The sequence below is a fragment of the Diadema setosum genome, chromosome 13 (assembly GCF_964275005.1).
Source record: "Diadema setosum chromosome 13, eeDiaSeto1, whole genome shotgun sequence".
NCBI classification, from domain to species: domain Eukaryota; kingdom Metazoa; phylum Echinodermata; class Echinoidea; order Diadematoida; family Diadematidae; genus Diadema; species Diadema setosum.
This window is the reverse complement of record NC_092697.1, coordinates 36,609,919-36,622,930: the sequence shown is the minus strand read 5'-3', so window position 1 is coordinate 36,622,930 and position 13,012 is coordinate 36,609,919. Positions and strand designations below refer to the sequence as shown.

General features: G+C 38.2%; 1 protein-coding gene across 1 annotated transcript in view; it reads left to right on the top strand.

The window, feature by feature from the left end:
- Window positions 1–7,111, top strand: part of LOC140237324 (uncharacterized) — a 33,344-nt gene extending 26,233 nt beyond the window's left edge. The window contains exons 2-4 of the mRNA XM_072317262.1: window positions 4,171–4,382; window positions 5,596–5,661; window positions 6,891–7,111. Of these exons, the coding sequence (XP_072173363.1) occupies window positions 4,217–4,382; window positions 5,596–5,661; window positions 6,891–6,925 (267 nt within the window). The 5' untranslated portion in view covers window positions 4,171–4,216 and the 3' untranslated portion in view covers window positions 6,926–7,111. The remainder of the gene's footprint in view (window positions 1–4,170; window positions 4,383–5,595; window positions 5,662–6,890) is intronic.
- The last annotated feature ends 5,901 nt before the right edge of the window (window positions 7,112–13,012 follow it).

Sequence of the window (13,012 nt, the reverse complement as noted above, 5' to 3'; positions counted from 1 at the left end):
TGGCCCAAATGAGATCACAATTTAAGTTAAAATCAAATTTGGTACCAGGCTTTGAAAGAGTTTGGCTGTAAGGACATGGCATCCGGATCGATTCGGTTGTCAAAATGACCATAACCACAAGGGCAGAGTCAAGGCCACCCATGCAGGGCAACGCAATCAGTTTTGCCAGGAAGGAGGCTGACATGAGAATATCGTCGTCTGTTGAGCTGCCGATGGGGATGGCTAGCTCGCTGAAGTCTTCGATGGGCGGGGCAGCGCCCCTGTCCCCGCGGACATGGCTCGCATGTCCGGACTAATCGCCGGGAGGAGAAGCTCTCCTGCACCAGCTGGCATGGCTCGCATGCCGTTTGTCATTACCACGGTGTGCCGCCGCCGGAGAGTATCTCGGTCTCTCTAGTTGAGCTTCAAGGCGGCCTTCCATGCCCTGATCTCCCCGCGGGGATGGGGGCTGAGAGGTAGCGTCGTCTTCCTGATCACTAGACATTTGAGTTTGTGTATAATCAGGGAGGTGTCTCCCCTCCCTGGTATAATTCACTGCCGTCACACTTGAAAAAGATGCTTACTGCTCACTGACACGGGTATTTATAGCCAACTGGGACTGCCTGGAATTTTTACCTACTTTGAATTTCATTATGTGACTTCACTGCCTTAAACACCTGGGAAATGCTAACCTCTGAAGACTTAAACGAGTATTACGTAATGGAATTACCCCGTAGACCCCTTTCACAGTGCGAGGCTCGGTCGCGGCTCGGCCGCGGCCAAGCCCACCTTCATTTCAGTGTAAACGCGCAAAAGGCCAAATGCGAGGCCAAAATTGGCCTCGCATTTGGCCTCGCTCTGGAGGTGGTCTCGGCCGCGGCCGAGCCGCGGCCGAGCCCGGCCTTTTCTCAGTGTAAACGCAAACTGGGCCAAATGTGCGGCCAATTTTAGTCTGGGCTCGGCCGCGGCTCGGCCCAGCCCCGCACTCTAAACGGGGTCTTAGACCCCGTTTACAGTGCGAGGCTCGGCCCACTCCCGCTTCGGTGTAAACGCGCAAAAGGCCAAATGCGGGGCCAAAATTGGCCTCGCATTTGGCCTCGCTCTGGAGGTGGTCTCGGCCGCGGCCGAGCCGCGGCCGAGCCCGGCCTTTTCTCAGTGTAAACGCAAACTGGGCCAAATGCGCGGCCAATTTTAGTCTGGCTTCCAAACCCTCTGCCCGTACTATTTCGCTATTCAGGATATTAACCCCCTCAACGTCACATTTTAATCATGCGAAACGTGCACTGTCCTCTGAATACTATATTATTCAATACCCCATTTTACAATCCCGTCTTTTTTTTTTCCCTTCCCCACTTTCCCCTTGGTTTCACAACTCAGCCTTTCCTTCTGCAATATTTTCACTTAACTGCATGATATATAGTATTCTGTATTTTTTTTTTTTTTTGGGGGGGGGGGGGGGACCTTATGTAACAATCTCTCTCTTTCGTTTCTTTTTTTTTTTGTAGGTCCCAAACAACATTCACCTTGCACGCATAAACCTGCTTCAATTCCGTAATGGATGTACGATATAGATACGTGTTCCCACGTCGGGTTTGTGTTATATATGCGTATTGGTGAAATAAATTGATATTAAACTAAATACATATACTTTTAGGTTGTGGTAGTAAATGCTTATGGAAACGTATTGGAAGGGTATCCGTAAGTTCTAGCACATGCATGACATAATTTTGATTTAGTATTGATTCCTCGTGTTTTGGAAGTCCTAGCACCCAAAAGTTATTGTGTCATATTATTGGCAAATGCCTTCAAAAATTGATCATTTTTTCAGATGTAGTATGCGATTCATTTCATCATGATTCTTGCTCCATACGCTGTCCATATTATGACAGGTTTATGTCATTCCACGTAGGATATCACGGCAGTATCGATATCAAGCGCATAACTTGATTTCTTCTCCAGATATTTCTGCCCTTGTGACCTTTTCTGTCGACATCATGTAAAATATTGAAACCGAATTGTGCGTCACAGCACTCAGTGGCTGGTTGGCTGTAACTAATGGCATGTTTCTAAACAATTGTCGAAATAAAACGACAGAAAAATACTTAAAACGGTGTAGCATTCTAAACTTTCTTTGTATATTCCGCGATAGAGTTTTTACTCATAAGACTATAGCAGAGGACAATTCATTAGCAATAGGATATGATATTTAAAGGGATGGTATCGTATTGGTGGAGATGAAGATTGGGTTTTTAACTTTTGTGAGGTACCAAGAAACCAGTTACGAAATAGCAGAGAGCATCACCATTCTAAGAGGAAATCAATGTTTATTTGATAAAAATCAGTGTTGGAAGGGCTGAGACATTAAAAAACGAAGTAAAACAAAGCGATCGTAATAAATTGTTGATCCCACCTTTTATTGGGATCGCACTGTCTTGGATATCTCCGCCATTTCAAAACCAATTTTCATCAAATAATCGTTTAATTCCTTTTGGAATTATACATGCTCTTTCACATATCATGAGAGGTGTCTGATTATCTCTCAAAAAAAAATAATAAAAACTTGATGTTAGGTCTCAACCAAAACTATATATCCCTTTAAAGTGACAAATGTGTTTTTGTTTTTTATCATGCTCTTACGCAAACGTACATTTAAACAATCAAATGTATTCTGACAATGACAGAGACAAAGAAACCATGGTTGACTGGTATGTTTAAGGTGACAATTTACTTAACACCAATGTACCTGATACTGGTCAAAATCCATTACTATGGTTACCTTAAGAATAAATGGTGGCCGAGATCATTTCTAATAACCTTATGGGTGCACCAAAAAAAAAAAATTGTCTACCTAATATGGAGTAGAAATAGAAGTGGTGCAGCTAACCATCTTAAATTTCGCAGTGTTGATCATCACTCTCCTTGCAACCAAATATGTGGGTCAATTACCTCATGTTAAAATCTCGCAAGAATAATCTTCAGATTAGCATGTGACAATATCTAATTTTATTCTAGAAGAATGATCCTCCGCCCTTTCACATTCCAATGAAGTATGGCCGGCAAGGTGAAATCATCTATGTGCGACTTTGTACCCAAGTTCAAGACTTACCATGGCCACACTCAATCAGTGTTTCCCGGGAGTAGCCCGGCCATCAATCTAGTTAATAAAAGATACGAATGGGTGGCGGCGGGATGAGTTTACAAGAGACGAATTTTACGGACAATTTCCTCCTGGTGCAATTTTTTTAGTTTCTTCTTTTTTTTCTGTTCTTCTCGGCAAGAACATACCCTTGAGAAAAAGCATTACCCCTTTTAATACGCTCAGTCACCTGCGATATTTCAATATTTCAATCTACCGCATCGTGTCATAAAATTTGCATAGTTACATAAAATATTACTGGTCCCTCTGAAAAATAAGGAAATTAATGACGGAATGGGAACCTATAAAAGTGGAAGAGTTTCTCAGAGTTGCCATCAGATCGCAGTCCAGAAGATCATTCGGTAAGCAGAATCAGTGTTTCTCAGTACATCTTCTGTCTTTTGCTCATCTCAAACTTTCATTGCAGATGGTGTAATTTATTCTTTTGTCTCAGTTTGAAATAACGACTATCACATAACCTTTGAATTTCAAAATTTCGTAGTTTGAAAGTTCTGCAAACTTGGTTTGGTGTCTAGATATGCTTAGGCAATGCTTAACTTCTCCATGGTCTGTTTTGACTTAATTAGGTCGTAGACGAATTGATGTTGTCGTGTTGTTAATGGAAAATGGAAAATAGCAATAAAATCTCCTAATTTTTTTAGAAATCAGCTTTGTTGTTTTGCATCTTGACAACGCGAGATCCTGTTGCAGATGCGATATTTTGCAAGTCTTTGCAAGTAGAGTCAGTTCAATCTATAAGCAGTGTGACACAAAGCTCGAAAAAACACAAAATTCACATTCAACTTAAAGACAAAACTTAGAAGAGCTGAGTTGACGTCATTCTTTTTTTTTGTTTTTGTTTGGTGGTAGTTGTGCATGCTCTCCCGCAGTAACCGAATAGCCAATTCCTAATGTACCGCAATGACCAAGGCCCTTTGGAATCCCACTGAATTAGATCTGAAGAGTAATCTTATTCTTAGATAAAATTCAATTATACTAATGTTGTAAAGAACGAAAAACAGACAACTATAAGTCTTAACCCTTTCTTTTTCTAGTTCATTCTCATCGCCAGCTGTATAAGCCAAACCCAAATCTATCACAATGGCCAAGGCTCTGTTCTTCGCTCTCGCTGCCATCCTCTTCGTCGCCGCCCTGGCCGACTTCGAGGAAGAGACCCAAGGCGACATCGAGTTCCTGAAGAGGGACCCCGAGATGCAGGAATACTTCATGGCCGAGAAGAGGGGAAGGAACATGAAGAAGTACAAGTGTAAGTAAAACCAAGTTTAGAAACAGTTTTGACAAGATAAACTGCTTGTGTCTGTATAAACAGAAGTATTTTCATCTTGTCACATTGGGCTTACCCCGTTTTTTCCAAAGTATTCATGGTATGTCATCTGTCGACGGGAAAATAATTGAACCCGTTTTGACATAAAAGAAGAAGAGCAAACTCTTAGCATTAAAAAATGCAAGAAAAAAAAAAGAGTCCTGCATTGACTTCGAGACCGGCATTCAGCTGGACACGAGGACTACTACCAGAAGTGAGACAAATGTAAACACTTCCGAATGTTCGCATTTAATAGTGAATTAGACAGTTCAGTCTTGGTGCAGTGGTAATATGTATTCTTTGCATCACCAGAACTGACATGAACATCAGTTTGAATCTGTTTACTTCGCACCTGTGCTGCCAGTATCAAGAAAACACTCAGATCCAAACTTGATATTGTTTCTTTCCTTCAGAACTAAAAATCAGTACATGTAGTAACTTGTATATCTATTCTAAACAAATGAATCCACATTATTTTGTCTCATTGTCACGTCTCCCTGCATCATGGACAAACAAAGACAAATAAGACAGAGAGAATTTCACGTCCATATTGCTTCATCTATTTGCAAGGTATCTATTTGCAAAGATATCAAATGGGTTATGTTCGTTATTCCGAAGGTTTGTTACTGCCAAAAATATTTAAATATCTAAAGGTTCGTTATTAGGAATACACAAGTTTCCTATACCTTGTTTGGTAAACCGAAAATGAAAAGGATTCTTCAATCGAAGCATTTGTGGCGTTGCTCCGAAGGATCATCACTCCGAAGGTTCGGTAATTGAAAAATGAAATCAGGTTCGTTAATCCGAAAATGAAACAAGGTTCGCTATTTCGAAGGTTCGGTAATCCGAAAATGTAATCAGGTTCGTTATTTCGAAAATGAGATAATGTTCATATATCAGAAAAATGAAAAGAAGGAGCGTAATAAAGCACTCTTCGGAAATGCAAGCCTCAATTCGTTTTCGGATTTAAGAATCTTTTGAATAAAGAACCTTATTTCATTTTCGGATTAACGAACGTCAGAATAACAAACCTCATTTCATTTACTCGGACTTACAAACTATCGGAACAACGAATCTTAGGAATAATGAACTGTAACTATCTAAACAACGCATTTTCTGACCTCTGATGTTCTTTGTTTTATTACATTCCGAACAGACTGCGCCATGTTCAACCAGGACTGCTGGTGCTCAAGGAGGACAAGCAAGGTTGTCTTCTGCAACGGTGAGCCCATTAGCCCATTTCGATCCTGCTCATTTTTTTCTAGTTCGACTTTCTTTAGGGAGAATTTTGAAGGTGATTACATACTAGTATAGATTAATTCGCTATAACACAGAACGACAGGTGGGGATTCCTTTAAAATTCATTAAAGACGCGACATCAGAAAGAAAGTACGGTGTATTGCCTAACGAGGAGCAGAGAAAGAGAACAAACAGAAAATTATTAGACCACGTGAATTAGATTGCATCGTCTTAAGAGACCTTTGTAATGAAGCACGGTCGTCATCTTCCGCCTATGTCTGATAGTAAACGTGAATGGTTTGCATTTCTTTACAATAATACTTTTCATCGTTGAGTTGGGATCATGCAGACTATTATCTGTTGCTTTAATAATGATTATCCGTCACTTACACCTTCAAACTGTAATACGACGGACATCTCTTATTGCGTGGATCCCTTCCAATAATTTCTTGTTTTTATGGCCCCCTCTGAAACTTAGGTAGAGTCCAGAACCACATCGAATTCAGAAAATGGATTTCTGTATGCATTTATTGCTTTGTTTATTACTTCGCAAATATGATAATAATTATGATAATAATTGTAATCTTTTGATAAATGCCTGAAGAATAATCAAGGGGCTTACCAACTTCTAGGTTGCAAACCAATGAAAAAAGGCAAATCATTTCATTAAAACAACTTAAACTCACTTATGTTATCACTGTGGGCACAATTCACATGTCGAAACTCTATCCCCCCCCCCCCCCTTAAGCCCTGAAGTCATTCGGTATTTGGATTCTCCAAATTGAATTCTGTAAAGCTTTGCATTTTCACAAGCGAAACAGAAACGCGATCCTCATACATAATCAGTTTTAATGTGCATTTTTTTTTTGTTCCTTACCCACCATACAATGACCATTAAAGTTAAAAACAAAGTGTTTTCATTCAACCATGAACCTTTGCGACTTCACTAAAGTTCAAACCTTTGTACATCGTGTACCAGCTCTTTGCTTGTACACAGTTTATTAGATTCGGTATGGATGGATTCAAATTGACAAACGTAGTGTTCCCTTAAAATGTCCTTTTGTGAGACAGAAGAATGGAGATACCACAAAAGCTATAGTCATTAATCAAATTACTGCATGTCTTACTGTGATCCAGTAGCGAAACGAAACGCGCGCTTCCACCTGATTATGAGGGTGACGACAATGATTGGTCCGTCTGTTCTTTCCACAGGTGCTGGCAACGGTGGCGACATCTCTGGACTCTAAACTGGCACCCAAGCACGTGACTGATCAACTGGCTTATGATTTTGACCCTGTTCTTAGACATCGGATCCTGACGTCACAGCAAAGTCGACCAAGCTGTTTTCTCAGATGAGACCTAGACCTCAACACGTTTTACTTCCACAATGCCGACTTTTGTAGACTATACTTTTTTGAAAAATTGTGTATGAACCACGTAGACACCTGTGTTTTCATACCCAATAAATGCAATAAACTCTATATTTCTCAAGTACCGATGTTTTAAAAGTATTTGTTACGTCTATGCATTGGAATAGATTTTGATGCCGGCCTGTATGCCAGTGTGCTTGGTTTGCAGCTATGTGACATGTAAATGGATAATGGCTGTCTGTGATTTGATGAGCCCCTATCTTTGTACGTTGACGTGAGGGTAATGATTTACCTGTGCGCGTGAGTATCCTTTTAATCAGCAAGTGTGCTTCCGGCGTGTGTGTGTGTGTGTGCGAGAGTGTCTGCTTTCGTTTGTTGGGAAAGGAGAAAGCTGTATCAACCAACCATTTGAAAGGTACACATTCCGAGATTGAAAGGACACTAAAGTTTACGAATTTATTATAAAATATCAGAATGAACAGAATGAGACTGTGCTGTCAGAACAACTATTCAAATGCTGATTTGGCACTACCCAAGCAAACCGCATACGATTCAATGTCATCATCTAACAAATATGACACAAGTCCACACAAGTTAAACAGAAAAATTAAAGAGTTTTGGTTCAGAAAAAAAAAAAAAAGAAGAAAAACTACCTGCACTATTACGATCATCAGGAAATCTGAAAGTGGTAACATACAAGACTTTTTAATGAAACAGGAGCATAAGAAGAAAATAATAGAATAAAAAATAAATATAAAAAAGAATAAACAGGAGAGGGGACAAAGAATAGAAAAAAAGAAAACAAATCACTTCAAAAATTTTATGATAGCAAAACTAGAGCAATCATCACCAAAAAGAATACAAGGACATACATACAACTCATGAAAAGAAATGAAATTTAATTGCCACACCTGTACAGGACAAATATGTTATTAGGCAGCAGGACAAATAAAAATCATGCATTGAAAAAAAAATATATATATATACCATGTTTTAAAACACATGTGAGATATACGGCACACCAAGTGTGATCTATGTAAAAAACCAAAAGAGAAAATTATCAAGCAAATAAAAGACATTGATTAAAAAAAAAAATACGTACACATTCATTTCACTCATGCATGTTCACATGCATGTTTTTTATTTTCATTTCCAATCAATATAAACAGGTGATACACTTGGAACAAAATAATACATATTGGTTATTAAAAGAACTTCATGGAAATGAAAATTGAGGGGCTGCTAAAAAGCGAACTTGTATAGTGCAGTCCCCTCACTTACGTTACATTACTGCAAGACATTAACTATACATGGCTTTATAACACAATACAACGATACATGTACCGTACAAGCTAATCATTGGAAGTATACAGTTTCCATTCAATCGAATCGGATGGTAACATGAAGCATACGCTTTCACACATACACATACACGTACACATACACACACATACACATACACATACACACATACACGCACACACACATACACACGCACACACACACACACACGCACACACACACACACACACACACACACACACACACACACACACACACATTGCATAATACATGTCCTGTACGCAGTAATCATTACATTCAAATAGAGGTAGAGGTTGTTAGGTCTACCGCACTATTGCGGTGTAATTAAAAGTACAGTTACTTGTGGTGAGATCTGCTATGAAACATGAGCTGCAAGGAATTATGAAGAGATAAGTCCAACCGTTAGAAATTTGCAGATGTTTAACACACCTCTTCATTGCACACAAAAAAAAAAAGAAAGAAAAGAATGCAGCCCTGCAGAAAGGTTATTACTTTTAACGGATGGGATGAGAGATTGAATGACAGACACGAAGATGATAGCCGGGGGAATGTGCATAAGTCACCAAATATGGCGTCTTATGAGGAAAGGAAAAGAGCAGTCTTGGTCATTTGACTGTCACATGACGTGGACATGATTCATTTCATGCGGGTTTCTTGTTGGGGCTCAAGACATCGATACGATGTAATGCATTCAGCCAGAGGAAGTGCATTTCAAGCAAATTCATTTCTAAATGTTATCTTTGGACACAGGAAATAAGAAGGATTATGGGAGACATGTCATGTTCACTTCCAGTTGTCCATCTTTCTTCACTCGAGGGCTCTAAATTCTAGAAATCTCTCCTTTTTTCTATTCTTTTTTTATGATGATAAACCACTAAACAAAATATACACCAGATAATGAACGAAAAAAAAAAAACGCTCTTCAAGCCCAAATATTTTCTAACTTAACATGCATTCACAGGTGCGTTGACAATTTCTGCAGTGTGATGGTCATTAATATATCTTGGCACGCAAAGAGACAGTTGATAGTTGCAAGGATTAGCAGAACAGTTTTCTGAATTTGTGGCTAATAATGTTAGTAGCTCCATGGGCTAATTGAGTCAGGTCAGTCATAAGCGTTACCGTGCATGGTTGTGTTGAAATTTGTATAGACTGTCATGCTGTCATGTGTTACCTTTCTGTCTACTATAAGCAGTCCATTCTGCATGTTACACCGGAAGAATCTCACTGGAAATTTGTAGCTGGGTTAGCAACGTTCGATATATTAAAGTAAACCTTAAAATGTCAGGTAATAAAAACATATCATCAGGCGTTCTGCTGGACATTTGTACAGTTGAATTTGTAATACGAGTTCATACATATGAAAACTGCTCATGTTGACTACATGTAAAGTTCTGGGTTAAGAGCCAAAAACGAGATTCAGGGCCCCGCGGGTCTCAAAATTTGTTGTGAACTAATACCTAGAGTGGTGGGCATATCTGGAATGTTTAGAAAACCTATTTCCATATCGGAAATAGGTTTCGTGTACCAAGCGTTAATCGAGCCCGCATCCGTCATGCAATATTCTTCCGAATTAACCGTCACAATTCGATTAAACAATGCAATGTTGAACAGTAAAGTCTTAAATGTTAGATTAAAATACTGAGAGCTGCAATTCTGCTACCCGATTCTCTTAAATTGTGCTAAAGTGGAGGTATACGTGTATTATATATATATATATATGTATATATATATATATATATATATATATATATATATATATATATAATATACATAATACATATATGTGTAATACATACATATATATATATATATATATATATATATATATATATATACATATAAACTGTTCACAGAAGTAACATATCTGTGAGTGAATGTTTGCAATCTATTTAGATTTAATTATTGTTTAATCCATCTTATTTCAAGAGTATGATAAAAAGACACACAAAGCTATATACAAACTAATACAAAGAAAGGACAAAAGAGATGAACTTGATGGTAAGAACCACACGAGAAACAATGCTTATAGATATAGGGGCCCCAATAACATAATACTTTAATGGTATATCTTACATGTAAGGCATTTTAGATACCTTGATATTGGGGACACATTTTCCAAAAGTTCTATATGCTCGTACTTTGGTTTCTTTGTTTTTTGTTCTCGTTTTTATTAAAAATGATCACACAGGTCAAACAGCAAAGCTCGACGATAGCTGAAATGGAGCTATGTCAGTATCACTGTATTATACAATGTCGTAAACACTGTGTATTCCAAACCTTTAAGTGAAAAGTACTCAACTGCGACGGATGAAATTGAAGAGCTTGCTTCCAAAAGGCGGTAAATCCATTGAAAATGATGGATTTAGCGCCTTTCGGAAGCAAGCTCTTCAATATTGTTAGTAATCTGTTTGACTTCTACAGAATCTGAACAGATCCATGATTTAGTTTATACATTGTTCGGTGGTTATATTACTTAAGAAAGCGGTAGAAGACAATCAACGAGAAGTTCATTATGCACTACCATAGTCTTTTATTGCATAATATGTGTTCATTTATATTTTTAATGGAAGCTAAACGTACACACACATTGATCAGATAAGACATCGGTTGCTCTCTGACTTACACGATCTACGGGTTTTATTTCGCCGTTTGTTGTACTTCATCCCAGTGTCATTCGGACACCTTTACATGGAAGACATTTATGTGTCTATCTGGAATTATACTAATCATGTAAGGCACTTGTAAGGTTTACCACATTGTCCATTTTATGTCGTTTTTAAGATGAGGCAGTATTTTTGCGCCTTGCAGACCCCAAAAGGAGGTGATCTTCAGCTTGTTAAATCTTTGACATGTCATACTAATCGCAAAAGCATTACAAAGGAATTTAAATCAATTATAAGTTTATCTCTGAAACGTTGAATAGACAAAAAACACACAGCAGATGCATTCATATCAATATCACTGCCCTAATCGCCACTGAGTGGCAGTATCCAAGAAGGCAATTGGTCTTTAAAATACCTCACGTCTTCTCCTGCGTCCTGAAACATGCAAACTACAAACTATACAAAGTGTCAGCAGTTAGTTTTAGATTGTACACGGCGTCAGCGAGTTTTGATATTGTGTGTTATCTCTGACTGCCTGAAAAGGCGACTCAAAAATAAGGCTGATGTCCAGTTTTCCTCAGTCGAGTATGACCCTGTGTGTGCATGAGTGGTCAGATTGTGAAAACTGACCCTTTATGCCATCGTATCAATCAATATGTCTTTTCTTGATAAGGAACATACTGATATCCCTCAACTAACGATAATTCATCAATTCCATACATAAAATAAGCATACACATATACAGCAAACTCACACATTTACATTTGCAAATCAAATAAAGTATTTTGAAATTTCTAGGAGCCGATTACCAGTGAGTGATACAATGTTTCGATAGACATGTTCAGCGGCAAGTGTGAATTATGTGGCTCGTTATACTGATGAAATGAATGACGAAATTGCAAGCTTTTCTATTCTTAAGACCGTGTATGTCTACATATTGTAATGGGTTAAACAGCCGTACTTTAAGACTTTTTACGTCCGGACACAGAGTGCAATAACAATTACAGTGTAATCCAAGGAAGCAGTTGGCCGTCATGTCACAATATTGATTTGACATTGATAAGTCATAAATGATATAAAATATTTCCATCCGTAGGCACGCTGCAACCGTGTTCAACGAAGCCTTTAATTGATTTCACAGTTTCTGGGGGCGAAATTTAAAGCGACATACTGAGAGACAGTGTGTAAAGTCTATGATTAAAATTTAGAGCCTACGGTGATAATGGCTGTATAGTCAACTTTGTGATTTTGAGGCAGGTTATTATCAGAACATGTGTTAACTTCAAGCTATCTCGCTGTTTCGAAAAATTGAGAGTCATATTCAATCTGATTGCTTGTAAAATTATCCTTTTGACAAGTCAATAAAATAACCTTTTAAGTTGTGTTATTAAATATGTATTAGATGTTATGTTTTTCTCTCTCCCTCTCTACCTATCTATCTATCTATCTATCAATCTATCTATCCATCTATCTATCTATCTACTAGTATCTATTTAATCATCTCTCTATCTCCCTATCTATCTATCTATCTATTTCATTTCATTTATTTATTTATTTCAGCACGGCACATGATTCAGCCAGACGGCTGTCTATCTATCTATCTCTTTCACTCTCCTTTTCCTATCTCTTCCTATTTTCTGTCATGGGCTGTGTGGGTACGGATGTTTGTGTGTGTGTGTGTGTGTGTGTGTGTGTGTGTGTGTGTGTGTGTCTAGATTGTACGGGACACAATAAAAGAAGACAAAAAGAGGGGGTAGTTTTCTTCGAATTAATATCTCTTGAGACTGCTACCTAAATGTTCATCTATAAAACCTGAGAATGGAAAGACTGAGCAGACGACCTCTAAAGTTTATCTTGATTTCAATTTTTACATATCATAAGGAACAACTGAGTTTGTTATGACTTCAAAAGTACTTGACATGCTCAACAGTTGAATCTACATTTTGTTTCCAAGATAACAGACTTTCTCCATGAACTTCTTTTACTTCCATTTCAGTGAAACTGCGTCCAATACTTCATTTCATTATACATGAAT